The sequence below is a fragment of the Macrotis lagotis genome, chromosome 4, assembly GCF_037893015.1.
Source record: "Macrotis lagotis isolate mMagLag1 chromosome 4, bilby.v1.9.chrom.fasta, whole genome shotgun sequence".
NCBI lineage: Eukaryota > Metazoa > Chordata > Mammalia > Peramelemorphia > Peramelidae > Macrotis > Macrotis lagotis.
Window position 1 is genome coordinate 116,794,192 of NC_133661.1, and position 27,424 is coordinate 116,821,615.

General features: G+C 33.6%; 2 protein-coding genes across 6 annotated transcripts in view; one reads left to right on the forward strand and one right to left on the reverse strand.

Moving 5' to 3' along the window:
- Positions 1-17,582, forward strand: part of TM6SF1 (transmembrane 6 superfamily member 1) — a 41,956-nt gene extending 24,374 nt beyond the window's left edge. For 3 of the 5 annotated variants that reach the window (XM_074233968.1, XM_074233972.1, XM_074233971.1), the window contains 3 exons: positions 2,155-2,247; positions 2,470-2,589; positions 16,617-17,582. In XM_074233968.1, the coding sequence (XP_074090069.1) occupies positions 2,155-2,247; positions 2,470-2,589; positions 16,617-16,808 (405 nt within the window). In that variant the 3' untranslated portion in view covers positions 16,809-17,582. The other 2 variants (XM_074233970.1, XM_074233969.1) reach the window with 2 other exon arrangements.
- The window catches only part of HDGFL3 (HDGF like 3), a 107,994-nt gene continuing 81,141 nt past the window's right edge, over positions 572-27,424 (reverse strand). Inside the window, exon 6 of the mRNA XM_074233973.1 lies at positions 572-19,544. Within this exon, the coding sequence (XP_074090074.1) occupies positions 19,539-19,544 (6 nt within the window). The 3' untranslated portion in view covers positions 572-19,538. The remainder of the gene's footprint in view (positions 19,545-27,424) is intronic.

Sequence of the window (27,424 nt, forward strand, 5' to 3'; positions counted from 1 at the left end):
GTTTAAGGGATACTAGGTAAGCCCACTACCCAAAACAGATTGCTGATCTCTTTTTATTACCCAAAACTAAAAGACTAACATTTTTTTTAGGGTTTTTTTTTTTTTTGCAAGGCAATAGGGTTAAGTAGCTTGCCGAAGGCCACACAGCTAGGCAATTATTAAGTGTCTAAGGTCGGATTTGAACTCAGGTACTCCTGACTCCAGGGCTGGTGCTCTATCCACTGCGCTACCTAGCTGGCCCCAAGGCTAACTTTTAAAAATATTTTTCTATGGTTTACTTTTTTTTCCTAATGATTGGCTTAATTCTGCAGTCTAGTCAGACCTGTGTAAGGAAAAGGGAAATGAAACTCAAAGAGAATGAATTTCAGCAAGTAAGAGCACAAGGATTTCTGGTTATACAAGAAGACTAGGGGTAGGGGGAAAAAGGGAGATATTTTTCCTAGCCACAGAAATAAGGGTTTGGTGATTAAGACAAGAAACAAAACAAAACAAAAAATCCCAAACAAATTCAAAGAATTTATGAGAGTTGTCCAGAGACAACAGTGTTAATCTCTCTGCTGCTCTTGCCATCCTGGGGTCTGAAATACTCTGAGGCTTCCATAATGTTAATGTTTTTTTTCAACTGGCCAAAGACCACATGTTTGCCACCCATCCATTCATTCTTAGCCATACTGATGGAAAACTAGTAGCTATTTGCTTTAGGCCCATCATTTGCTATGGCAAGATGTCAGAACCAGTGTGATTTAGGATGAAGATCTTAGCAAATTTCTACTTATAGCCTTGCTATCAGTGCCAGTATGGTAGGTGAAGTTAATAAACTGGCTCATAAACCAAGAAATGATTCTGTGAAAGCCAAATCCCACATAACCAAATTCCATCAACAAATAGCTCAAAGGTTATGTAATCCAAGAGTTTGTTATTGACAGCTAAATTGAAGTCTAAGATGGGATTGACCATGGCTTTAGATAGCTGGGTTTGGGGCAGTGGAGGCTACTTCAGTTGAGTCAGGCATCAGTTCCTTTGAGTCTTGAACATAAACATAATCCCCTATTACAATACAAATATCTTTGGGTAAAGGTAAAAATCTTGGAATCCCAAGGAAATTGGATTACAAGATTTGTGTTAGAGAGCAGGTAAAAAAGCCAAAAGAGGTCAGAGCAAGGATCCCAAATATAAATTGCCTACTCCACAGCCTAGTGCCTTTTCTGTTTGCCTCAGTTATGGCTAGATCCACCGTGCTCTTTTAAAATTTATGGACTGAATACAGGGTATATTTATTGCTTTCAAAATATTCCTTTACTGTATAGCCTCCCAAAAACTCAAATTCTCTAAGCCCATAAAATGAAAAAGATGATCTTTTTTGATTATTGTTAAAAAAGGCAATTAAATAAATGGAAATTAGAAGTTCACTATTTCCTCAGAGAGATGGGGATAAAGTGACACTAGCCCTCCATCCCTCCGATCCAGGCATTTTCTCTGACTATTCTCCATTCCTGGAAGGTTCTCTCTCTTTAGCTCTGACAACTGACTTCCTTGGCTTCCTGTAAGTTCCAGCTAAAATCCCACATCCTACAGGCAACCTTTCTCAATCCCTCTTAATTTTAGTGCCTTCCATCTGCTATTTATTCCCTATTTATCCTGTATATAGTTTGCTCTGTATTTATTTGTTTTCATGTTTTGTCCCCCCGTTAAATTGAAAGCTCCTTGAGGGCAAGAACCATCTTTTGCCTTTTTGAAACACCAGTGCTTAGTAGTTGCTTGGGACATAGTAAGTGCTTCATAAATATTTATTGATTAATTGATCTTGCTCAAAAAAATCCTTCAAACTGAATCCAAATTGTGGTCTCTCCACACAGTAGAAGATGAGTACAGGTTCCTTTTTTGGTAACATATTCTTTGACTTGACAGTATTTTCAAGACTCCTCATTTCATTATCCACTTAGACATTAACAGACTTATACTTTCCTCAGAATAAATTCAAATGTATCTTTATAGAAAATTTTCTTTTTTCATTTGTTGCTATTGTGCATCTGTGAATTCCATGTCTCTTATAACGGCTAAGTAACCTAAACACAATAAATTTAGCTTAATCAGCATTACCGTGACTAGTGGGAGAGAATTATGCCTTTAATAATAAAATCATTTCTCCCATAGATTGCTTTGGATTGCCCTGCTGAGCTCTGCCGACTCTATATACAGTTTCAAGAACCCTACTTAAGAGACCCTGCTGCTTATCCCAAACTTCAGGTGATGTAATTCTGAAACCTAAAAGAGGCATTCAAATAATTTTCAGTATAAAAATGGTTGAATGTTGTTGTATAGCAGGAACATATAATAGTATTCATATAATAGAGTTTTGTACTTTTTAATCAGGATGGATCAAGTATTTCTTTCTCCAGATGATAAAGGTGGTGATTTTTTGTATTGTTGTGTGAGTGGTAATGCAGCTGTGTTTGTGTTTCAATACAGATGCTGGCCTATATGTTTTATTCAGTTCCCTTCTTTGTGATTGCACTTTACGGTCTTTTGGTTCCTGGGTGTTCTTGGATGCCTGACATAACTCTTATTCATGCTGGAGGACTAGCTCAGGTATCAAGAATATTCATTCAATGACATTATTTTCTGATGTTCTTGCTTGTAATGTTTTTAATGGATAAAAATTACATCATAGGCCAGTGCTTTCTTCTGAGTTGTTATTTAGTCTTTTTCAGTCATGTCCAACTCTTCATGACCCCATTTGAGGTTTTCTTAGCAGAGGTACCAGAATGGTTTGTCATTTCCTTCTCCAGCTCATTTTAGAGATGAGCAAACTGAAGTAAACAGAGTTAATTGATTTGCTCAGGGCCCCTTAGCTTGTAATGATCTGAGATCAGATTTGAATTCATGAAAAGGAGTCTTCCTGACTCCAGGCCTGACACTCTATACCATATCCATAGGTATATCAGTACTTATTACATATCAATACCTAGCTCCTTAGGTGCCTTTTTAACTACTGGTGAAAAAGATCCTTTTTCTATTTTTCATCAGAGAAGAAATTCTGAGTCCTATGTCCCTAAAAAGGGTTTAGAAATCCAATTTCTTGGAAAATTCTTACCCTGACTTAAACCCATTGCTAACTTGTAACTCAGATTATTGAACTCATTTAAGTGTAAAGCACTATGTGGGAGATTGTGTTCCCCTCCCTTTGTAATGATGTGCTTCCATTATATTTTATTTTATGTTTTTTATTTTTTGGTTTTTGCAAGACAGTGGGGTTAAGTGACTTGCTCAAGGTCACACAGCTAGGCAATTATTAAGTGTCCAAGGCTAGAATTGAACTCAGGTTCTCCTGATTCCAGTGCTGGTGCTCTCCATTGTGCCACCTAGCTACACCTGCTCTATTATATTTTAAAGCCTTGGTAGTAAAACTAAAGAGATCCTCCAGAGACTGCCAAAGAAGCCCAAGTTTTAGAGAAACACATAATTTATAATTATACTTATGGTTTTAGGCTCTCATTATATTAGAAAGGTGTGATTTTTGAGATGGATATTCTCCGGTAGGATGATAATTTTTACACTTTCCCTCAGGGCTAGATTACTTATAATCTCCCCATACTATAATAACATTTTTCATTATTTACAGTTTACAGCTACAGTTCTATTCTCCACAGAATACAAAGTCCATTATAATGAACCCCTTTCCACTTATGGCCAAAACAGAGTGGTCTTTAAATAAATAGATCTCTTCTTTACTTTACAATAAATAGGAATATTAGTAAATGAATGGTTTTAAAAAGAATGGTTCATAAATAGCAAAACAAAACTGGGCTTTTCCACCAGTAGGTAATTGATTTATATGCAAGCAAACATGAGAAGCAAATTCAGCTAAAAGTTATATGGATTTAGTTAACAATTTTAAAGAAGCCAAGATGGCAATAAAAGGTATCCTGGAATTTGCATGGCTATGGAATCAAAAAAAGATATTTTTAGAGCAGTAAACAAAATTCGTAATATCTTAGCCATGCCTTGATTATGAGAGTTAAAATGCTAAAAGAAGTAATGAAGCTTCTAATGTCTTCTTTTATTAGCACTGCTGCAGTTTGATTTAATATAATTTCCAAAGGTGCTTAGCTTACAACTTCAGGAGAGTTCAAACACCATCCTGGTTCTAAGCATTAAGTTAATCAGGAAGTAAATCAGAAAAGATTAAACCTTTTTTGCCTTTATTTGTGAAAAGGTAACAACTTGTCACCTAATTTTAAAAGTCTTTATGATGAATTTTGGTTAAGTTGCGTCTATTTTTCACTGAAAACTGTTATTTTTAATTATAATTTTATTTTACTTGTCAGCAAGTCACTGTATAGTAAGTAGAATTGAATGAAAACTGAACTCTAATACTATCATTTCAAATTAACCTTTTAATGTTTGATCAAATACATGCATAGGTAATTGTAATCATTGTGTGGTTTTAGTGTGTCAAAAAACAGTATCAACAATTTAATCCCAGAACATTAATTAGGGCTTCTGCAACCAGCAATGTTACAATTTTGCAACTTTCATGCCAATTCCCAGCTCTGTCAGAAGGATTCATCCGCATAAAAGTCATAAGCATTTTCTTGAGGGCCATAGTCTGTGTTTTGAGAACTTGTTCTATTTATTATAAATTTGTGTTTATAAGGGCTCAAGGACATCCTCTTACTTTATCTCAGGTGAGATTTATAGATTTTTTTTTTTGATACAAGTTTGATCATATCTGGCATACTACGTTGCTTGGAGGTTGAATTTAATACATTGTATTTCTCCCTGATGTGTTATTTTATAACTAGATGAACTTGTATTTATAGCTGATATGTTAATTTACAACTATAGCATGACTGCCAAACTCTTCCAAGATAACCAGAGGATACTGTAGGACTTTTTGTCTGTTTGCTATTTTGGATTCCTTGAAGGTTTAAAAGCATCTGAGGAAGCAAGTTTGGGGTGAATCCTGAAGAGAGGTGTTTCTGAGCAACCATAATGTATGTGAATTCTAGGAACGTTCCATTTACCTGAAGATTTTCCCCCCTTGCTGTGATTTCTTCTTAAAGTTCCAAAAAATACAATTATTTTTGTAAATAAATTTGTAACATTAAAAATCACTTTTCTTTCATTAACTTCCTCTCTCCAACTCCACCCTATGCTTTTGTTCTGGTGTGTCTAAAAATACAGAAGCATTCTTAAAAAAAACAAAACCCATACAAGCTAAAATACCTCTCAGAAAAAAAAAATCTTGGCTATAAATGTTAGAGATAAAAAAGAGAATAGTCATGGATGATTTGGTAACAGAGAGATATCACCCATAGGTCCGACATTCAAATGATCCCATTATTATATGTTGGAATGAGCCCTGAAAAAAATTAAGTAGAAATAGAAACAGTCTGTATGCTTTTGGACATTTCACTGAATCTTTAAATGGAAGGGATCTTATAGGTTATATATTCCAGTCCTGCTCAATGCAACAGAATTCTCTTTTATCAGGGAATCATTGTATACATTCCTCATGCTGAAGAATTCTCCACTTCACCTGGTCTAGTCTTTCTTTTATTGAACAGTCATAAATTTTAAAAATGATTAGCTATGAAAATTATAATACAGAACCTTAAAACAAAGTTAAAAATAACCCCACATTTTTCAACTTAGACTTGAAAATCTCTTAATTTATTTTGAAGTATTACATATCCAAGGAGAAACTGCAAAGAACAGATTCATGAATATGATTAGAATGTTGAGTTCTCAATATGTGTTTTCCTTTCTCTGTGAAAAAGTTATAATTATTTTTTAAAGTAATTCCATATTTTAGGAAACCATTCCTTTCCTGAAGGTGAACAAGGAGGGTTTGGGGTTTGATTTTTTTGGGGGGTGTTTATTTTGTTTTAAGAACAAAGAGAATAACAGGCATTTTGATAGAGAATTAAAAAAAAATTTTCTCCTTTCCAAACACAGATTTTCCTTTATCTCTGCCAGACTTCACCCTAGGCAATGTTGTAAAGTCAGATAAGTTTATCTGTGGCTTTCCAACCTCCTCTTTTAGGACAATTATCTTCTAAGGTTGGCTTATTTCTTCCCTTCTGATTCTGCTTTCTCCCCATCTGTTTTCAGTAAAAGATTTAATCAATTAATTCTTATTTAGTGTAAAGTGTTTCATGTGTTGCTTCTCATGGAATTGCTAATTATGGAATTTCCAGTTTTCCAGTCTCACTGTTTTAGCAGGGGTACTTTCCTGTATCCTATCAGCAACCAGCTGCTTCACCAGTTCCTAGTTGACTTTGTTCTTTTTTTTTTTTCCCAGCAGCTTTGTAAATGGGCCAAAACTTAACTGTTTATAAGACATGGTTAATATATGCATTGAATGCTTTCAGACAACTTTATATCCTTTCATTTATTTTAGCTTCCTCAGTGTTGCTATGGTGTGTCAAAAATTAGTTCAACAATTCTGACGAACATTTATTCAATGCCTCCTTCAAACAAGGGAACATGCTAGGCAAATCAATTGAGGTATGCTCTAAGATAACTCAGTGTTACAGAATCAAATCAAAGTTGTGGCATATAATTTGATCTAAAATCTATTTGGAGTAGTGAATGATACTAGCAGATGTCAAACAATTTAAGTTCCTGTGAATTTGTTTCCTTCTGGCATCTGAGTTGCCATTAAAAAAAGAGCTCTAGACTGAGAAATCTGGGTTCTGTTTTTGACTTCACCAAATATTATATAAATCTGGACATAATGCATAATTTTTGTCTTAATTCCTTAACTATAAATTGAGGCTGCCAGTGCCTGTACAATGAATATAAGATATTTTTATATGATTTTGTTTTATAATGTGGTACATACAGCTTTTAATTTCCAAAATTATAAAACTAAATATGAAATCCTTTGGAATCTTTAGAAAGAACAATATGCTTTTATTATTCCTTGTTTTTTTTCTTGCCTCCATATTTTACATTTTTGGATATAACTGCTTCATATTGCCTTTTATTTTTAAAAGTGGAAAGCACAGCTCTGTGAACTCCCTGATATGTATACTTCCTCTGAAGGTGCAGATCATAACCCATCTGTTCCTTCTCTTCCTGTATGACTCTTATTAGAAATTGTGAGTACACAACATTCTGGAGGCCTTTAAATCTTTTAAAATGAGTAATAGGAGCATATACCCCATCCAGTGAATATCTTTTGGTCTTGCTGCCTGACAGGCACACTTCCTTATCTGGTCATATGTCTCTGATGATGTAATTTTTGGTAAAATGTCTCTACTCATGCCCATCATGTTTCCGTCTACCATAGATATAATTTCCCAAAACCAATCCTTCCTGTTCTGCTTTTCTTCACCTCTAGATCCAGTTGAGTTCATACATATTCCCTGTATCTGTCTCATATTTATGAATTGATGAACCAGATCTATGAATCAGATCAATAAGCTGCATATCATACTCCAAACTATATGAATTCTTTAGCCAATTGTTTTTTCCTCTGTAAAACTCATTAATGTGATTATGTTTCTCATAATATTCTGGAGTTTGATGCAGTCAAACAATGTTCTTTCCAACAGATGCATCTCATCACTTTGAGGGACTCTGCACTGATTGTCCTCCAAGATTGCAACAGACACCTTTAGCAGGTGTAACTACCTGCCTGGCTTATGCCATATTTGATTTTGAAAATAGAAGATCTGCAAATACTGTTATCCCTGTCATATCTTTCAGGATTTGTAAATGATACTGACTGTGCATGTAACCCACCTGGCAGTGTTAGGTTAACAAACAGTAAATTTAGTATAATCTTAAACTTTCTATATTTTTAAGTCAATTGTGACTATAAAAGATATTATTGGCTTTAGAATGTTGTGGTGAAAGTCTTCTCTTTTTCTCATAAGGGATGACCTGGATGGACATAGTTGAACATTTAGACTAGAAAGTAGGCATACCAGTTGGCAGGAATTGTCAGATATCCAGGTAGCAACTTCTTTCTCTTTCTTCCTTTCCCCCTTCCTTCCTCTCACTTCTTCCTCATTTCCTCCCTCTTTATTTCTTTCTTTGTCATTCTCCTTCTTTCTTGTAATAATGGGGTCCAGGATACCAGGTTTTCTTTGCAAACTTGGAGAAGCAATCTTTAATACCTTCAAAATTCGTTTGCCTTAAACATGTACTACACCTGTTTATACCTGGTAAAATTGAGCTGCTCTTAACCATCTCTAGTGCTTAGTATCATCTCTTCTTCATATGACACATTGAGGCATATGGTGTCTAAATGTGGTAGCCCCACTGCCATTGATGGAGATTTTCATGACCATAGTATTAATTGTATTTCTATAGTGATATACAAATAACTCCATGAAGTATTTTATCCTGGACAAGTAACAGGTGAAATCTCTTTCCCTTGAATTGTATATGAGAACTTTTTTCACTCTAATGGACATTTAGTCTACTTCATAGACTTGTTTAGCTAGCTAAGTACTGAATTAGGGAGACTAAAACAAACATTTTAAAGTAAAGGAAGGAATCAAATAAGTGCCAATTTCATATAAGAAAATAACAGATAGTGAAACTTCTTACTTAAGAAGTTAATTTTTAGCCAATGACTAGCTTTATTTGATCTACTGTTATCTACCATCCAGAAATACTTATTTGTGATAACTGATTTACTTATTTGTGGATCAAGTGAATCTAGATCCACTTATTTGTGATAACTGATAACACCAATGAAAAAAGATCATCCATTTCAATGGTTTCCTTCATTAGTTTTATCTCCACTTATTTTGTTTTATCCCTTAGTTGGAAAAATTAGAAAAAAAAGAATTTTTTTTTAAAATTAGGTCACCACTTGGGTTATTGTATTTTAAAATGGTACAGGAATAAAAGGTACTGCTCAGGGTTGAAACACATTGAAACTTGTCTGGTATCTTGCGAATCAATTTGAAATTAAAAAAAATTTAAACTGAAAAAGAAGGAAGAAAGTTGCTTATGTGTATCTACAATAGTTAGAAGAATAATAGTAGAGTGACCTGATTCATAATTGGGAGTCACCTACTGAATTAGCTGCTGGACAGAAATGCAGAGATCCTTGAGAAGAATGACTGTTTTACTTTAAAACTCAGAGAAAGAAGTTAAATGGCATAATCTTAGAGGTGCTCAAGATTTTATAAGAGTATATTTTGAAGAATTGATAGAAAATCATGGTCCCATAAACTAAAATTCTATATGGACCCAAAAGGGAGAAAATTCCTAGGAATGAAATTCTGAAAACAAAAAGAAACAGTACCAACGAAAAGGAAAGCATTTTGTGTTTGTTTTTGTTCTTAAAGATTGGGTGCATAGACTAGGCAATCAATATTTATTTTTTTTTTAAATCATGTGTAGCATATATAAGGTTAAGTAATAAATTAATATAAACATATATTATCATTTAAGAATTATGTGAAAGATGCTAAGATTTAGAATAAGTGGAGGTTAGTGAGGAAAACCTAAGCATAGAAGTTTTGTTGGCTAACCCAGGAAAAAGAGAATCAAAGAAGAAATAGACTGCTGTTAATTGTGGATAGGAGGAAGTCAGTAGGGAGGATGCAAAGTCGATCAATTAATTTTCTTCTTTTCCCTGCCAAAGAAAATTGTTACATTTAAAAGGACAGAACGAAAAATGGCTAGCGGGTAGTCAATATTCTGAAGCAAATAAGATATTAGTAAGAATACACCAGGTTATCTTTAATGAGTTCGAGTCACATTGCCAAGGTGAGCTACGTTCTCAGGTGAAGTACTGATGTATTGAACAGCCACAATAAATGAGCCATAGTTGCTGAAGATGTATGAAAACAAAGATTAGAAAATAAACTGCAGTTTTGGAGAAAGACATATGTGTCAAATTAAAAGAATTGGGGGAGGAGAGTAAGAGGTGCAAGATAGTGAAGCTTACAAAAGTAAGACCAATAAGCTTGACTTGATTTTTGGTAGATATTCTCAGATGAATTAACAAAAGGGGAAGGGAAGGAAATAAAAAGTTATAAAGCTCTTAACATGCCAGGGACTTTGCTAAACATTTTGCAGATATTACATCATTTGCAGACATTACATCCTCACAACAGCTCTTCAAGGGAGGCAGTTATTATCCCTATTTTACAGTTGAGGAAACTGAGGTAGGCAAGTGGACTGCCCAGGTCAACAGCCAGTGACAGAAAAAAATATGCTTAGTAAAAATTTAGAAATGGTGATCACAAAGAGGTAGCAGGACTTCTATCAAGAACAGCCTTACTTCAAAGACTTTTTTTTTTAACACAATTGCTAGACTAAGTAGATATATATGTATAATTTGTCTAGATTTTAATTAACCCTTTGGCAGAATATCTTCTATAATGCTTTTGGTCAACATAAGTGATTTTTTATACTACACAAAATGAGTTATCTGGCATCACAGCTGGTTGAATGTCTGTAACCAAGAGGTTGTCTAGTTTTATATGCATATATATATATATATATATATATGAAATGTACAGTGCACATGTGTATATCTACATATGTATGTGAAGGTATATAAATACATATAGTATGTTTTATTTATATGCACATGTAGTAGGATATGTGTGTGTGTTGTATATGATATATGCAACATATATATTTTTATATAGCATCTGCCAGTATAATCAGAATATTGATGAAAGACAATGAATTCATATCATATAAGATGTTGAAAGAAACAGGCATGATGATTCTCATCAAGTATTCAAAGACCTATTGTGGAACAGAAGAAAAATACTTGCTTTGGTTGACCCCAGAGGTATAGGAGTAGCTGGTAAAAGTTGTTGAGAAACAAATTGAGACATGTATGAAAAATCATAAATGTTTTCTAATCATAAACACTTTCTGAAAGTGGACTAAACTGCCTTGAGAATTAGAGGGTTCCCCCTCACCAGGGAGCTTGTTGGACTCTATTATACACTTCTATGGATTCCTGTTCATGGATGAATTAGACTTTTAAGACAATGTGATTCCATGTCATAGCACCTTTTTTTTTTTTTAAGGTTTTTGCAAGGCAAATGGGGTTAAGTGGCTTGCCCAAGGCCACACAGCTAGGTAATTATTAAGTGTATCTGAGGCTGGATTTGAACTCAGGTACTCCTGACTCCAGAGCTGGTGCTCTATCCACTGCCAAACCTAGCTTCCCCCATAGCACCTTTTCAGTTCTTCATTTGGAAATTCCACAACTAGTCACTTAGAATTCTAATATTCAAGGTTTTTAGTGAAGTACAAATTTAAAGAATCCATTTTTTGATCCCTGAGAAAACCGAAAGTGCTTGCATTTTCTAGGATAGGAATTCCACTTGGCTTTTTCCAATGGAGCATAATCAAAGGATGAAAGTTAAGTAGGCCATGGGTTATTTTTAATATTAAAATGTGTTATCTATATATAACTTTGTCTGTTGCTTCCTCTGGCTGTACAGTATATTTTCATGTTGAAATTATAATCCTCCTTCCTCTTTAAGGTTTCTATACCTTTATACATAGTAGATATTTAATAAAGGTTTGTTGACATTTCTAAGTGTTTCTTTTCCCTGGAACCTAGATCCCTATAACTAAAGCAGACACTAGAAAGAACGGTAACATTTAGAGCAAAGGAAAGCACGAGAGGGATGCCAGAGGGCAACGTTTACTAGGCCAAAGTTTGCACAACTGTGTTTTAGAACTTAAAATAAATAGACAGTTGACAAGTGGGTTGGATAGAGAACTGATATCTAAATAGTAACAGAAGGTGGTATCATTCTGAATTATAAGGAAAAAAAAACAACCTGGGACAAATTGAATAAAACTTGAACCAACAAAGTTAAACCAATATAAAAATTACCCTAGGCAATCATTTTAGGGAATTTTTTCACTTTCACAACTGTGGATCACAAACAGCTATTTTCTTAGTTTGAATGAAGTTTCTACAAATTTGGCTGATAAAACATTCTAGCCTGTGTGGTGATTGACTGATGGATGGATCATTTTGTATTTTTTTATGCAATTTTTATTTTATTTAAGTAATTTTTAGAAAATTGGCTAAAGTGTTTATTTTCTGTTGCTTTCCACTGAAAATAGTTTGGTTTTTTTTCTCCGCTGGATAATAGAATAAATTTGTTCAACACCAGTCAATGCTTTTGGCCACAATTTAGAATAAGAACCAATCTTATTTTTAGTTATTTGGTTTGTAAATACTCAAAATCCTTATTCTACCTATGAGATTAATTCATTAACTTTGTGAAAATAACCTGTGCACATAATTACTTTGTAAATTAAAGAAGGCAGAAAAGAGGAGTATAATGACTTTTCAGAGGAGCACCTAAGGTGGACTGGTCAATTTGCTCACATATTTCACATCACTGCAATTATTTTATTTGTTAATTTATTCCCAATCCTATAATCAAATCAATTTTACTACCCGAAGCAGAAGCAGGCCCAGGAACCTAATTATTTCATGTAGCCCTTTCCTTTCCCTTCCCAAATAAAAATCGTTTGAAATTTCCCTGACTATTCAGACATAGTCTAATTAATTTATTTTTTTCAAAATGGGATGCATAAATTTAGAGTAACCACCCCAGGTACTCACATGGACTATTTAGAACTTTCCAGGTTCATATTGACTTGATCAACCACATTCGGACATAATGTAACTTGTTTCAAATGTAATGATGCATTTTGGTTTTCTTCAATAAGGAAGGACAAGAATCAACCAATTTACTTTTAAAATAATATTGTAATATTATTATTTTGGATGAGTAGTTGCCTACAGAGTTAATTTATGATGTTGCTCTTATAACTGGGATTGAGGATGAGAACTTGAGGAGTGTGCTTTATATTCTTTTTTTAATTAAATATTTCTAAAAGTTTAAAGAATACTTGAATAAGAAACTAATTAGCTTAAAGATAGTTATAATAGTAACAGTACTGTTAATTATATTTATAAAATGCTTTAAAATCTGGAAAACATATATTTTTAAATCCTCACAATAATCCTGAGAAGTATGTTATTTTCCCCATTTTATAGATGAGGAAACTGAGGCAGACAGGCTAAGGAACTTGCCAAGGTCACACAGCTAGTAAATATCTGAGGCTGAATTTGAATTCAAATCTACTTGACTCTAGGCCCAGGACTCTTATCTACTATGTCACCTAAAAAGAGGGGGGAAAACAATCATCAGTTTTTCATTAACATTGTGGTTATTTTAGACTTTCCTTTTGATTTTCTTTTTTACCAGACAAAACAGTGGGAAATGAGCAAAAGGTCAGAAGAAACATAAGTGAGAGTTTTGTTTTTTATGTTCATTTGTTTTTAACATCAATAATCGAAAGTTGGATTTTTAACTGAATACTTGGAACTGAAATTGATACATCTTCTTGAATATATTGAAATATCTGCCACTCACTGAGGATAAATAAAATTTTAAAATTCTCAATGAGATGTTAGCCTTGTCAGAGTAACTATGTAATCACTAAATTTGTAATATTACCTTTTGCTTCTTACTTTTGGTCAGACCTATATAGCTCTAGAAATAGAATATAAAGTTGATCAAACTATATTCTAGAAATAACTGAATTTTCAGGGTCACTGGTCCAGGCTGTTTATTGGAAGAAGACAGATTAGGTATATAGATATGAGCTTTGAGAACTTCATATTTTCCTTCCATACTTTTATCCAGGAGAAAAAAAGGTCAAATTACATAGTAAACTAAAAAATTGGAAGGGGAAAAAAGAATAGAGGTCAAGACCCTAGCTTAGATAATAATAACCTGTCATCTTATGATTTAGTGTAGAGAACCCAAGTCCCTCTTTTTATAGGTAAAGAAACTGAGGTACCTGGTGGTGTTAAATAACATGGCCAGTATCACACATCAGAAAGTGGTAGAATCAGGATACAAACCCATGACTTCTGACTCCATATTCAGTGCTGCACTGTGCTGGGGTGCCTGTATTTGTAAAGGATGTTAAAATACCAGCTTGAACCCATATTTGTACCAGAGATTTTTTACAGATTTAAAGTATGTCAAAGTTCTCTGTAACTGTCAAGATTGAAGAATATTCCTTAAAACCTCCAGACTTGAAATCGAAGTTTCTCTATGTATTCCCATAGCCCCTCAGAGATTTTAGCATAGGAGTAGCATAATTCTTTACTTTACCCATTTGGCTTCAGATCTTTCAGAAGGCCACCAATGTATTGTGGGATATGGTTACACTGGCTGTGTCTATTAATTACCATTTCACTAACAATAATTATCTAGATTGCATAAATTGATCTGATGATCTTATTCTATTCTAACAAAAATTTATGATTAGAAACTTCATAATTCATACTAATTGGTCTGTGAAATAAATTAGAAAAAATATATTAATTTAAGTACAAAAAGATTACAAATATTTCTTAGAATGGTTTTGAATTTTGACAATTGCAAAGCCATTCTTTAACATTTATTCAGCACTAGGCGCTGAACCAAATATAGTCCAGATGACCTACAATCTAATCTTAAAGACATAAACTGTTTTGTATGTTTCTGTGAATGTGGTGTTCATTTTCAAGAATGTATTTAAATCATGGAGGAAAAAAAAACTTAGAGTGTTTCTATAGTTTTCCCTATGTATCTTGACACTGTTATGTGTTATCTCTGCTGCCTGTTATTTCCAATACTTTCAAAATCTGCCTGGTATTTTTTTTCAAATTGTTATTTTGTGAGATGGAAAAAATGTCTATAAATATAGAAGTAAACATGAATATTTTACTAGAAACACCACCACCATTCATGTCTTTCACTCTTAGTGGGGACTGTTCCCCTCTGACACCAGCCTTGAAACTCTCGTATCTCCATCTCTCCAACCTAGAAAAAAATAGCTTTTAAGAAATTGAGGTATATTTATCATAACAGCTTAAAATGCCACTTCTCTCAGGATTTCAACATAGCTGTTATGATGAAATTTCAGGCATTGGCCAGCAAAGTCAGATTTAAGATCAACAGCCTTCCCAGTCAGTGCCTTTGAAATGATCATGTGTAATAGGATCACTGATTTGTCTATATATGATAATTTTGATCATAATCTAATATTAATTAATAATATCATATGCTACACTTTCGTCTCCATAAAATAGCAACAACAACTAAAACACAACCCAGCAATAAAAAAATCTATTTACTTAAAATACTTGTCACATGCTAATAAACATGTTAGTGGTAAGTAAGCATTTCTACCTTTTTGTTTCATAGTTACTGGATTTTAGACTTGTAGGAACTTGGAAGAGCATCTAGTCCAACCCCTCCATTTTATAGACACGAAAACTGAGATCCAAAGAAAGTTTTAGTGCTGAAGTCAGATGCTAATACTGTTGTATTTGTTTGCTTAATAAAGTTATGTGTAAGCTACTCTATGGAAACTGAAAATAAAAGAAATTCTTTTTGCTAAAAGCATTTTTTTTACTATTTGGCCCTATGAGGGCAAATTTTATGGTAAAAATATATTGTCTGTATCTACCTTGCTCTTACTTTGAAATCACAAGTTACTATTTAATTTCTTCATTTATTTTTACATGCTGAATTTCACTTAGGTTACAAAAATGCAAACATTGAAGCAAAATCAAATAAGTATAACAAAATATTTTGAGAAAATAATGATATCACAGTCTATTTTTTCTTATTCTTATTTTGTTATTTCACTCCCTAATTAAAATAAACATTTTTCTAATGTATTTTTCTAACTTCTTTTCTAACTTTATGAATGATATCTTAGAAGTTCAAGTCATTTCCTTTTATTTCAAATGCTGTGTTAAGTATGCAATAGAACAAAGGCAGACTCACTTCCTTTTCCTTATTCCATAATCCATGGCATTCTGGCAAAACAGATTAAATAGGAAAAATGATATACTTCGACCTAAAAAAAAGTAGCCTAATGTTCATATTTTCCACACTGGGAAGAACCCCTGCTAGTTTTCCCCAATTATTGCATTAACAACCTTAGGATACAATACAAGCTCCCAAATTCCTTACATTGCAAACATAAATAAGTAAATATAATAAGATTGTTAATTGCTACATATGCTCATTAATATGAATGAATTGCTTGAAAGACTAGGTAACAGATGTAGACAAAACAAAACAAGGATCCTCTGCATCTCTTGATTATATCTTTGATTAGCTATTTATGTAGAGGGAAAAATCCATTTACTTAGCTTTCCTTTTCCTGGAATATTTGCTGAAAATTTAATCAGTGAATAACAATTAAGTATCTATTTAGTGTCTCCAGAATGTACACCATAGCAAAACTTGCAATTTAATTAAGAATTTTATGTTAATATGGGGATTAATTAAGCCATTAGCAGAGTTTAGCACAGAGCACTGGATGGGTTCAAAAACACAGCTGCCACACTCTAACCATGTCAAGGATGGTACAATTTATTTGGACAGTTACATCAAGAAAGACCCCAAATTCAGTGAAATTCTAAAGACCATGAACCTTTATAAAGTGAGATGTCTGTGAGTAAGACTTTTTTTAAGGGCACATGTATACAGTAATACTGAACCATTTTTAACATAGTTATGCCTTCATCTGAAAGCAAACTTCTTGCTGACCAGTTTTTGTTTTATATGCAACAGGCTCAGTTTTCCCACATTGGTGCTTCTCTTCATGCCAGAACTCCTTTTGTCTACAGAGTCCCTGAGGAGGCTAAAATGTTTTTCCTAGTATTAAACATAATTTATGGAATTCTTCCTCAGTTGCTGGCCTATCGATGTGTCTACAAACCAGAGTTTTTCATGAAAACAAACACAGATGAGAAAGAAGAATAAAAATCATTTCACACACATATATATTTGGATCTAGGTTATTGGGTTTTGTTATAACTGGAATACTGATTTATGATCTCCCTCAAAGTGTTCTATTAGAAGACACTCAATTATTTTTGCTTCACACTGTCTATATAAATTGTACTGTAATATTTGCAGATAAATTTGTTCTTTTTTTTAAAAATGAAAAACTAATTTGTCCAGAAAAAATGTTTGTTTAAACTGAGAGATTTAAAAATGTTTTCTAAATCATTTGTGAATAAACTTCTGGCATTTCCTACTACTCAATGATTATATTATTTCATTATTTCATTTGCACAAATGTAATTACTGAAATGTCAACAAATACTAAGATTATGAAATTGAACCTACCAAGCTGAACTGCACTGAAGTATAAAAATAAACCTACAATGGAACAAAAGTGATCTGTATACATTTATCACTGATGAAAGAGACCCTCTTTATAACAAAGATAGATTGGAGGGGAAAAAATGAACAATCAGGCTTGTATTTTCTAATACCAATCTCAATGTGAAATGAAAACTGTCTCCTTTAAGAAAATGTTGTTTTAAACAGTGTTTGCTCAATTACAATTTCTCAATTATGTTTCTGTTTGGAAAAATCATCCACAGAAGAAGTATCTGCTAAATTTCTTCCCTTTATGGAGTATCTACATTTCCATTTGTAATGAGAAGTTCCTCTACTGTATTTCAATACGTGTATTTGTAATTGAAATAAATTTTTTGATCGATCTTGTGAAAAGCAAATCTCTAAGTTTTTTATTATAAACATTTTATGCTATTTCTGTCAAACCTGGTCTGTTGTCTATAATATTCACTTTTTCTTAGTTTAAATTTCTGATAGTAATTATCATCTTTACCACATTTGCGTTTTTCAGTGTGAGCATTTCCTATAAAGAAGTGAAACTTTTGATGAATTTTAATTTTTAATGTACCTAAATTAAAGCTCTTAAAGAAACTTGGGATACCTTCCTTAGGTACTTACTCAGAACTCTTTCCTGTTTTGTATTCTTGGTATGTCAGCCTAATGAAAAAGTCCATTTTTTTTTTTTATTAATGAGAAAAATGATCTAGACCAAAATATGGTACAGGATCTCCATTTGAGTGTCTGGTTAATGATTACATTAAAGCTCCTAGTTCCCACCATTACTACTGTGCCCCAATTTTCCATAGCCACCCTCCTCACCCTTTATCTAGGCCCACCCTCCAGCTTCTTAAGTAGGATAAGAAAACCAAAAGAAAATAGCCAATCAGAGCAAATGTGTAGTGTCAGGTATAGGAAACTAAGAGTGCATTTGTTGTGGTAATATCTTACACATGCAGGACATGCATCCATTTTTTCCCCAATATTTTCAAAACTAGTCTGATTATGCTTAAGTAAATTAATAACCCTATTACCCAGAAAATGTACAAAAAACCTCACCTGCATTTAGTTCTATTGTCAACTTCTTGTTAACAACATTTTGCTTTAATACTTGAGTTACATTAATACCTCACATTATTACATGTATGAAGCCAAATGACACAAGCTTAGTTGCTTACAATCTCAAATCTTACTCCCAATACACATTCCAATAAATTTATTCTGTAAAAACAATACATTTTTTTTTGTTTTTGATTTTTTTTTTACAGTAAACTTTTCAACTACAAACCTTGAATACGCGAAAGATGTTCCAAGGACAAGCATAACAAGGATTGAAAAACCAAACCGACTAAATATGTTCTCACAATATTAGCTGGCATAAAAATAAATAAAATTTTCTATTATCACAATTGCAACAATAATGTACACAGAATGGTTCTGGAATGATTATTTACTAGTCTAGCTCTATTTCCAAAAGAAAAGAGAAGAATAAATTCCTTTTTTTTTAAGCCTTTGATTATTTTAAAGTCAGTGATGATTTGTTTTGGTTTCCCATAGGGCTGCTGTATCATAAATAGGCTTAAAAATGAAAGGTTTTTGATACATGAGTAATTAGTTCAAGTCATATTGGTATTGGAAAAAAGTCCTTGTCTTAATCTAAAGAAACACAAAAACTTTTACTAACATCACATAGAGAAACTAAGTGAATTTGTGTATATAACGTGATTTTTTTTGAGAAGTATTAGCTCTCAGCTAACTATTTCTAATAAGGAATAGGTATTTTACAACATTACTGAATGTTCTGCACATGGCCTGGTGAATCAAGAGCAAGTTTGCTTTCATTTTCAATCAATTAAATAACAAGAATGGCCTTGTGGTAATTTACAATTTTGTCTATAGAAATTAGTCCCGAAATTCCATCATGAAGGGGAAATATTCCTAAACTTTATGTTGTTGGGCTCCTTTGTTAAAATGCTGATTTGAATTTAATTTAGTGCTGGGAGAGGGTGGGGTAGAGGTGGGGAGATAGATGATAACTGCCCTTCCTATTGGTAAAACATATCCAGATGTACAACTCGGTATAAAAATCTTCATCATCATCATCATAATCATTTTGTGGTTAAGGGCAACTTCATGCAGCCAAATGAGAAATTGAATTGATAACCCTTAGAAAAGACTAAAATGTCTTATTTTTTGCAAACACAACAAAGAGGAATGTGAATAATGTGCATACAAACTGGGACTCTATTGATGGTAACAATGAATATGTGTTGATTTATATCAAACCCGAGACAATCGAACATGTAACCTTCTTGTGGTTTCCTTATTATTCAGTATTCATTATGTTGGTTAAGTCTGTAAGAAAGAAGAAAACAAACCATTAGGTGGCTATAAGGGCTTAATTTGTTATGATTCAAAAGTGAGATTCTAATTACTGTTTTTAGTCTGACCTTTTAGATTTTATTTACAATTAACACTAATATTTACAAATACTAAGAGGAAACTGCTTTTTTCATATATATGTCTACCTACATACCTACAAAATGTGTATACAAATCTATTTGTACATTCATATGGATTAGTTCAAGTTAAGGAATACATAAAGAAACATTAGGAAGATTTCTGTTCAAAGGAAAAAATTAAAATTTTGAACAAGCAGTGTAGGACAAGGGACATTAGGCTTCTTGATGCCAGAATCAGTTTAATTTTTGTCTTTTTGTTCTCAGTGTCTTATTCAAAGTAGGTGCTTAATACAGGATAATTGAATTGATTAAGATTCAATGAAGGTGATTAAAATTCTGGAGCTTTCTAATTACTTGTTGGGCTTCACAGTAACCAGAAAATGACATTCTCTGGTTCAATTGTATAATAATATGTATCACCATATAGATAAAGATAATAAGTATCATTAAGAAAAGTGAGATGTTCAAAATGGTCAGTTCATAACAAACAGGGTTTTATTGGTCATCAAGTGCCAAACTATGCTAAGCATTGGGGATACGAAAGAAGAGAAAATGTCCCTGCCCTCAATGAGCTTACATTTGTGAAAGAATAATTTTTCATAACTATATCATGGTAATGAAGAGGCTTCATATGAGTCACCTTGTTCTCTAGTTAAAAATGAAGATCCCCCCCCCATGTTAATCACAAACCTAGAAGGACAATGAGCAAGATGTAAAGAGACTATCCTCCAAGGAAGAGACAGTAATAGTTCAGATAATAATTGTTCAGAGATGATAATCTTTGTCGATCAGTTTTGGATAGAGATATTGTGAAAAGTTCTATGTGTAAGCCACTAAGGAGGCTAATGATTTTCTCTATTCTTTGATTTTGTATTAAAAATCTTATTTCTTTCCCAGTTCTTTGTGGTCATTATCTCAGAATGATCTCCACCTATAAGTTAGGGGTAAAATCTTAGAAGAATAAAACTTAAAAATGTCTAACCTATATTTTCTGTTATTTTATTTTGACTTTATATTCTTAAGGTTACAGATTTTAGGGTTCACACATTCTAATGTAAATAACTAAGTGCATTCAAGACAGAAAGAGGCTTACATACGTGTATCATACATTATACATGCCTGTGTACACACATGACTATATGTGTATGTTTATATGTACACACAGAGAGACACATGTGCACAGAGAGAAAGAGAGAGACAAGAGGCAGGGAGAAGAAAGCTTTAGTGGCTGGTGGCGAACCACCAAAAGCTTCCTACAGAAGGTAGGATTTGGGCTGAGTCTGAAAAGGAAGTCAGGGAAACAACAAGGTGGAGATAATGGGGTCAAAGAATTCTTGGTGTGAGGGAAGAGCCAGTTCAAAGTCATGGAGACTGGAGGTGACACATCATGTTCAAGGAATTGTAAATAGCTCTACATGGCTGCATCACAGAGTGTAAGGAGGGTGGCAAAAGGTAAGAATGAAAAAGTAGGAAGGGAGAGACTTTTGACCAGGTAAGGACTTCTAGCTGAGTGAGGCAACAAGGGCCTGAACCATGGTTGTGACTGTTTAAGTGGACACAAAGGTGTAGGTGTAAAGATAGGAACAAGATTTGGAAATGAATTGAATATGTGAGGTGTGTAAGAAGCCAAACACTAAAATTGCAAGCCTAGAAGATGGAGGACAGTGGTATGCTCAACAATAATGGGGAAGTTTGGAAGAGGGGAAAATTCTGGGAGAATGATAATGAGTTAAAGAATATACATGTTATTCTTGACAATTATTAAAACTTATAATATTTAGTTTTGAGAAATAAGAGGAAAAAAAGTTGAGGTCACAGAAACATAAATATCTTGCTCTCCAAAATAGAGTTAATAAAGAAGAATTTTGGGGGATGGTTGGAAATCTACAATATAAACTTTTTTTTTAGGTTTTTGCAAGGCAATGGGGTTAAGTGGCTTGCCCAAGGCCACACAGCTAGGTAATTATTAAGTGTCTGAGACTGGATTTGAACCCAGGTACTCCTGACTCCAGGGCCAGTGCTTTATCCACTATGCCACCTAGCCACCCCTACAACATAAACTTTTAAGAATTGACATGGAATTTAGAAATCAACTTTTTACAAGAGAAATATATTTTTCTTCGATCCTTTCATTTTTCCTCAGTTAATAACTTTCATTTATGCAATTTTAATAAAATCAGAATAATTTCCTAATATATCCCTCCATAATTGTATCAGGATATAAGAAGATTATTTAGAGAGGGATTACATTTCCCCCAAATGAATATTTTCTCCTTCAATAGTAGAAATATACTCCCTCCTATGGCTGTGGTTTCACATGAAAAGTGTATTGGAGAGCTCAGAAAATTAAGTGGTTAATTCAATCACCAAAGCTCTTTTGCCAAAAAACATTTATCTATATAATTACTTCAGTTCTTCATTACATGAGATACATGTAGCTACAGCTTATGAAATCTTTCAGTTTGAAAATAACCTTAGGGATGGGGGAGAAAGTTATGAAATTTCCTTTCCCCTGAGGACCAGAGCAAATGTATTTCCTTCACTCCTTTACATCTATATCTATGATTGGAGTGTGTGTTAGTGTGTGTGTGTGTGTGTGTGTGTGTGTGTGAAGTATCAAATGATAGTAGCTGCAGTCTGTGATTTTTCATGATAGATAACTCCTTATTAATTAAAAACAAAAATACTAGAAATAAGATTAGGCTTAAAGACACTTTGGAGGTTTTGTCTTTGAGAGGATATGACTACTGATAAGGACATTATCTGTATATATATATATATTATAAAGAAAGAATATGTGTATATTACATATATACACAAAAGTAGAGACTATACATATTATGTGTATCTATGTATGCACACATAAATATATGTATATGATCATCAAAATGCACTGTCATGCCAAAAAAAAAATCATCACCCAGTGGTTAAAGCACTGGTGATAAGCCTTTCTCAATATCTTATTTAGGCTGGTTCCTGGGAAGTTGACAGGGTCTATCATCAGTACTCTTTCTGAAGCCCTTCTGGAACAGCAGAACCTGTCATAAGTTGGGCTCTGCTGGCTTTGCCTACCAAAACCGAGGCAACCTCCATTGCAGGATAAGGCACATAGAACTTAAGATAATTACAAATTATTAATCAACCAAAGTCATATTTATTAATAATTTTTGAGACTACCTTTGTGAGAAAAACAAAAATGTATCTGGAAACAGATGCAAAGAAAGCTGTGTGTTAATATTTGAATTTTTAATTGAAGCACTGGATATCCCTGAGATTTCTAAGGAAATATTACTCTGAAGTATAAAATGACAACAGCAGTAGTACTCAACTTCAAGACTATACATTCATTCAATGTGTATAGGAGATACAGCATTCTACTTGGGGTCATAAATATGTAAATTTGAATCTTGCCTCACTGAGATTCTGAGAAAATCACTTAACTGCTCTGGGTGTCAGTTTGTTCATCTCAACAATAAGGAGGTTGAACTTAATGACTTCTAAGGTGCCTTTCCTAATGGGAAAGTCTGATTATGTCATCACCCTGCTCAATTAAACTCTAGAGAATCCCTGAGATTGATTATAAAATCCTCCGACTGGTGTTTGAAGCCCTTTATATAACCTATCTCCCTCCCCTACTTTTCCATCTTCTTATACCTTATCCCCCCCAAAACCACAAACACATATACAGTCTGCAATCTATTCAAAGTGGTTTCTTTGCCATTCCTTGAACAAGATACCATCTCCAACACTAGTTTTCTTCCATGTATGTAATTTTCTTCTTCCTTAACCCTGTCTCCTAGCTTCCCTGGCTTGTTTCAAATACCAGTTAAAAGCCCACCTTCTATACAAAAACCTTTTCTAGTTCCTTTTCATTCTGTTATTTTTAATTTGTCCTCTATGTAGTTTCTTGTACCTAGCTGTTTCCCATGACATCTTCTTTATTAGACTAGGAGCACCCTGAGAAGAGGGACTGTCTTTTACAGAGGTTTTTTTCTTTTGGTTTTGGCAAGGCCATTAATGGGGTTAAGTGACTTGCCCAAGGTTCCACAGATAGATAATTATTAAGTGTCTGAGGCCAGATTTGAACTCAGGTTCTTCTGACTCCAGGGCTGATACTCTATCCACAGAGCCACCTAGCTGCCCCTTCTACAGAGTTTTAACACATTGTCTGGCTCATAGTTGCTGGTTAACCAATGTTTATTGAACTAATTGATCTTCCAACTCTTAAGTCTTTATGTGCTCACTAAAATATTATGTCCAAATAGCTATTATATTTTAAAATTTAACCTTTCAAAGTATGACTAAAGTAGGAGTCTATTTCTGTGCTACTATCAATCTACAACAAATGTAGTTAATTCAGAATGGGAAACAGTTTGATCATAAAAATATGAACTATATAATATTTTAGACATTCACATGTAGAAAACAAAATAATATGCAATGTGGACACTCATAAGTAAGTTTAAAAAAAGACCATTTAAAACAAGCCTATTATAAAGGCTTGTTTTAAATGGTCTTTTATTAACCAGTATTGCAGTGGATCTATGATTTACATACCTCTTCCTATATTGTAAGTCATAATAATAGTCAGTATTTAATAATCTACTAAGGGTCAGGCAATATGCTAAGAACTCTGCAAATATTTCATTTGATCCTCACAACTACCCTGTGAGTTTGGTGCTATTATTATTCTTAGTTTGTAGATAAGGAAACTAAGGCAGATAGAGGTTTAGTGGCTTGTTCAGGGTCACAGAGCTGGTGAGTATCTCAGGTCAGATTTGAACTAAGGAAGATGAGTCTTCTTGATTCCAAGCCACTGTCACCCATTAGTTTAATATGATAAAGGCTCCTTCTAGCTCTGTAGATATTCTGTTTCTTCAGCTTCTTTCCTAAAATTTAGCATTCAGAACTGAACACAACACTCCAGATGTGGTCTGATCAATGCAAAGTACATTTGGGGGCAATCCTTCCAAATCCATGTTATCATCTGAACAATATACATTCTTCATCCATTTGATTTTTCCCATGTGGGTTCCTAAACCATTTTCCTTTGAGTGGCCATGAACCCCATCCAGGAAACCCTTTAGTTTCTCTGACTATGCAATCAACAAAACACCATCTACATGCAAGGGCATGGAAAAGATCTTACAACCCCTAAGCAATCTTCCTTCTGTTTAAATTTTTTTTTTTTACAGGATCTTTCATGGAATTAAGATAATCTATATACCTGGCAAGGCTAGCTGTCTATTTTATGCTTCATTTGAAATGATAATCAAATGATTTATGAACAGTTTTCTCTGTGGCTAAATCTAGTAAGGCTTATTTTATGATTTTAACAAATACTGAAGAGAATCTTGATGAAGAAGTCTGGTATTTTATTCTACCAAGTAAAAGGCCATTTTATCATCAATAACTGCGAGGTGGTGCAATATCAGCTATGTGGCACAGTGAATAGAGTGCCATGCTTGGAGTCAGGAAAACCTGAGTTAAAATTCAGCCCCAGATACCTGCCAGCTGTGCGACCTTGGGCAAATCACTTAACCCTGTTTGCCTCAGTTTCCTCATCTGTAAAATGAGCTGGAGAAGGAAATGGCAAACCCACTTCAGTATCTTTGCCATGAAAAGGTGTTATGGAAGAGTCAGACACAACTGAAAACAACTAAATAACAAAAATAAAAAACATCTTTTATTCTCTATACTTCTCAATAATTATATGATTATAAAGTAGTGATTTGCTGTAGAAAGCTATCTGTAGGAGTTTTCCATACATACATAGGACATTTACACACACACACACACACACACACACACACAATTTATAGAGGTGAAAAAGTATGCCTATGGAATGATAACTACTAATGTCTTCTTGGTCGCTTGTTTGAGGTGATAATAACATTTGAGATTTTTTCATATTCTTTGGGAATCTCTCCCAAAGGCTATCCTAGAGATAATTCTTTGAAGTATTTTTCAAAATGAACCCTTTTAAATTGTATAGCCTCTTCTGTATAGGATCTAGCTGTTCTTTTTACTTTCTCTTCTTAAAAGCTACTGCCCATTCCTTAAGTGTAGTATGTTAGGTTATCTAGGTGAGAGTTTAAATGAAATCATTTCAGTATTTGTTATAATGATTATAAAACGAGAAAAATACAGTAGCAGATCTGTTCCATTTTGTGCCTCTTTGTTTGAGAATCCTTAGCTTCCTTTCAAGCTCAACAGATTTCAATTCTAAAGGAAATTTCCTGTTCTCCCTAGTTTATAGTGCTCTCTCCTTTCAGTTTCATTCAAAAAATGTTATCTGAATGATCTGTGTAAACTGAACCTCATGTCTGCCAAGCTCTTTTTAAGTTTATTTCCTTGTAACCACTCACATTGTTTTGTGACAGAGTTTTCATTCCTTTTTTCCATTATTGTATTCTATTATTTTGTAAATGAGCTTATACTCTAAACCAATATTGCCCATCTCTCTACTGGGTAAGGAGGTCAAGTATTAATTGCCTGAGATTTTTTTCTGCGTTCTTTTGACCTCTTCATTATGAAAGATATTTTATATCAGTTAAAAGTTTTCTAAGAAATGGTGTTTTAGTCAATGTCTTTATTTTTTCAAGTCACCAGATTATTTAAATGGATCAAGTTAGGGTTACTGTAATTAGTGCTTTCTTTCTCATTTTAATTTTTTATTCTAATTAATTTAGACCTTTAACCAGCCAGAGATCTGACTATAGACAAACTTTCATACAGGTAACCAACATTTCTTCTTTGTTGAGATACAGTTTTCAGATTATTTTGGATGTTGTTTATTGCTTGTCACATCAAGTGCCCCTTCTAAATATTTTTTTTAGGTTTTTGCAAGGCAAATGGGGTTAAGTGGCTTGCCCAAGGCCACACAGCTAGGTAATTATTAAGTGTCTGAGACCGGATTTGAACCCAGGTACTCCTGACTCCAAGGCTGGTGCTTTATCCACTACGCCACCTAGCCGCCCCTAAATATTTTCTTGAAGAAGAAAAGATTCATGATATACAGATGCAAGTTTTCTGAATTATCTACAACTCTTTAATCTCTTTCTTTTTTTTGAACCTGGTAGTTTCTGATCTCCACAGTTGCTTTCAGCTCTAAAACTATATTCCTATGATCCTCCTTTGTGCCCATTCTCACATTAAAGTCATCAGATGTCAAGGTAAAAATAAGTTTACTTTGGAAGATCATATCTATTTCTTCAAAGGATTTTTTATTTCATCATTTGCAAATGATGTTGATGAATAAACTGTAATTATTTTCAGTGTAATCTGTTTGCACATACTCACTCTGATGACTGCAACATAATATGGCCAAACAAATCTCCTTAGCTTTGTTTTTGTCTTTGGAAACACAATAAAACCAGCTCTACCAATTCTTTTATTAGCCCATCCAAAGAGATCTTTTGAGTTACCCTCCTATTTAACTTTAAATTTTTTACCTTGCCTGACTTCCTTTACCTAGCAATATCACTATAGTTATGATTAGGTCCTCTAGCAGCAAATAAATCAACTGGTATTTAGACAAAGGTCTCACATTTAGAATATGAACAGTTAATGCTTTTAAGCAGTTTGAAAACTGTGATTTTTGGCACCATCTGTCCCTTCTTCTCCAATTTCACTACTGTCAGTACTAATGGGGGCCACCCAGACCTGAAACCTGTAACCAAGAACTGGCAAACCTCCTGGTGATAAATCTCTCTGCTCTACCCTAGGCTATCTATTGGATAGCATTCAGTCTGCACCTTGGACCAGCCTCAG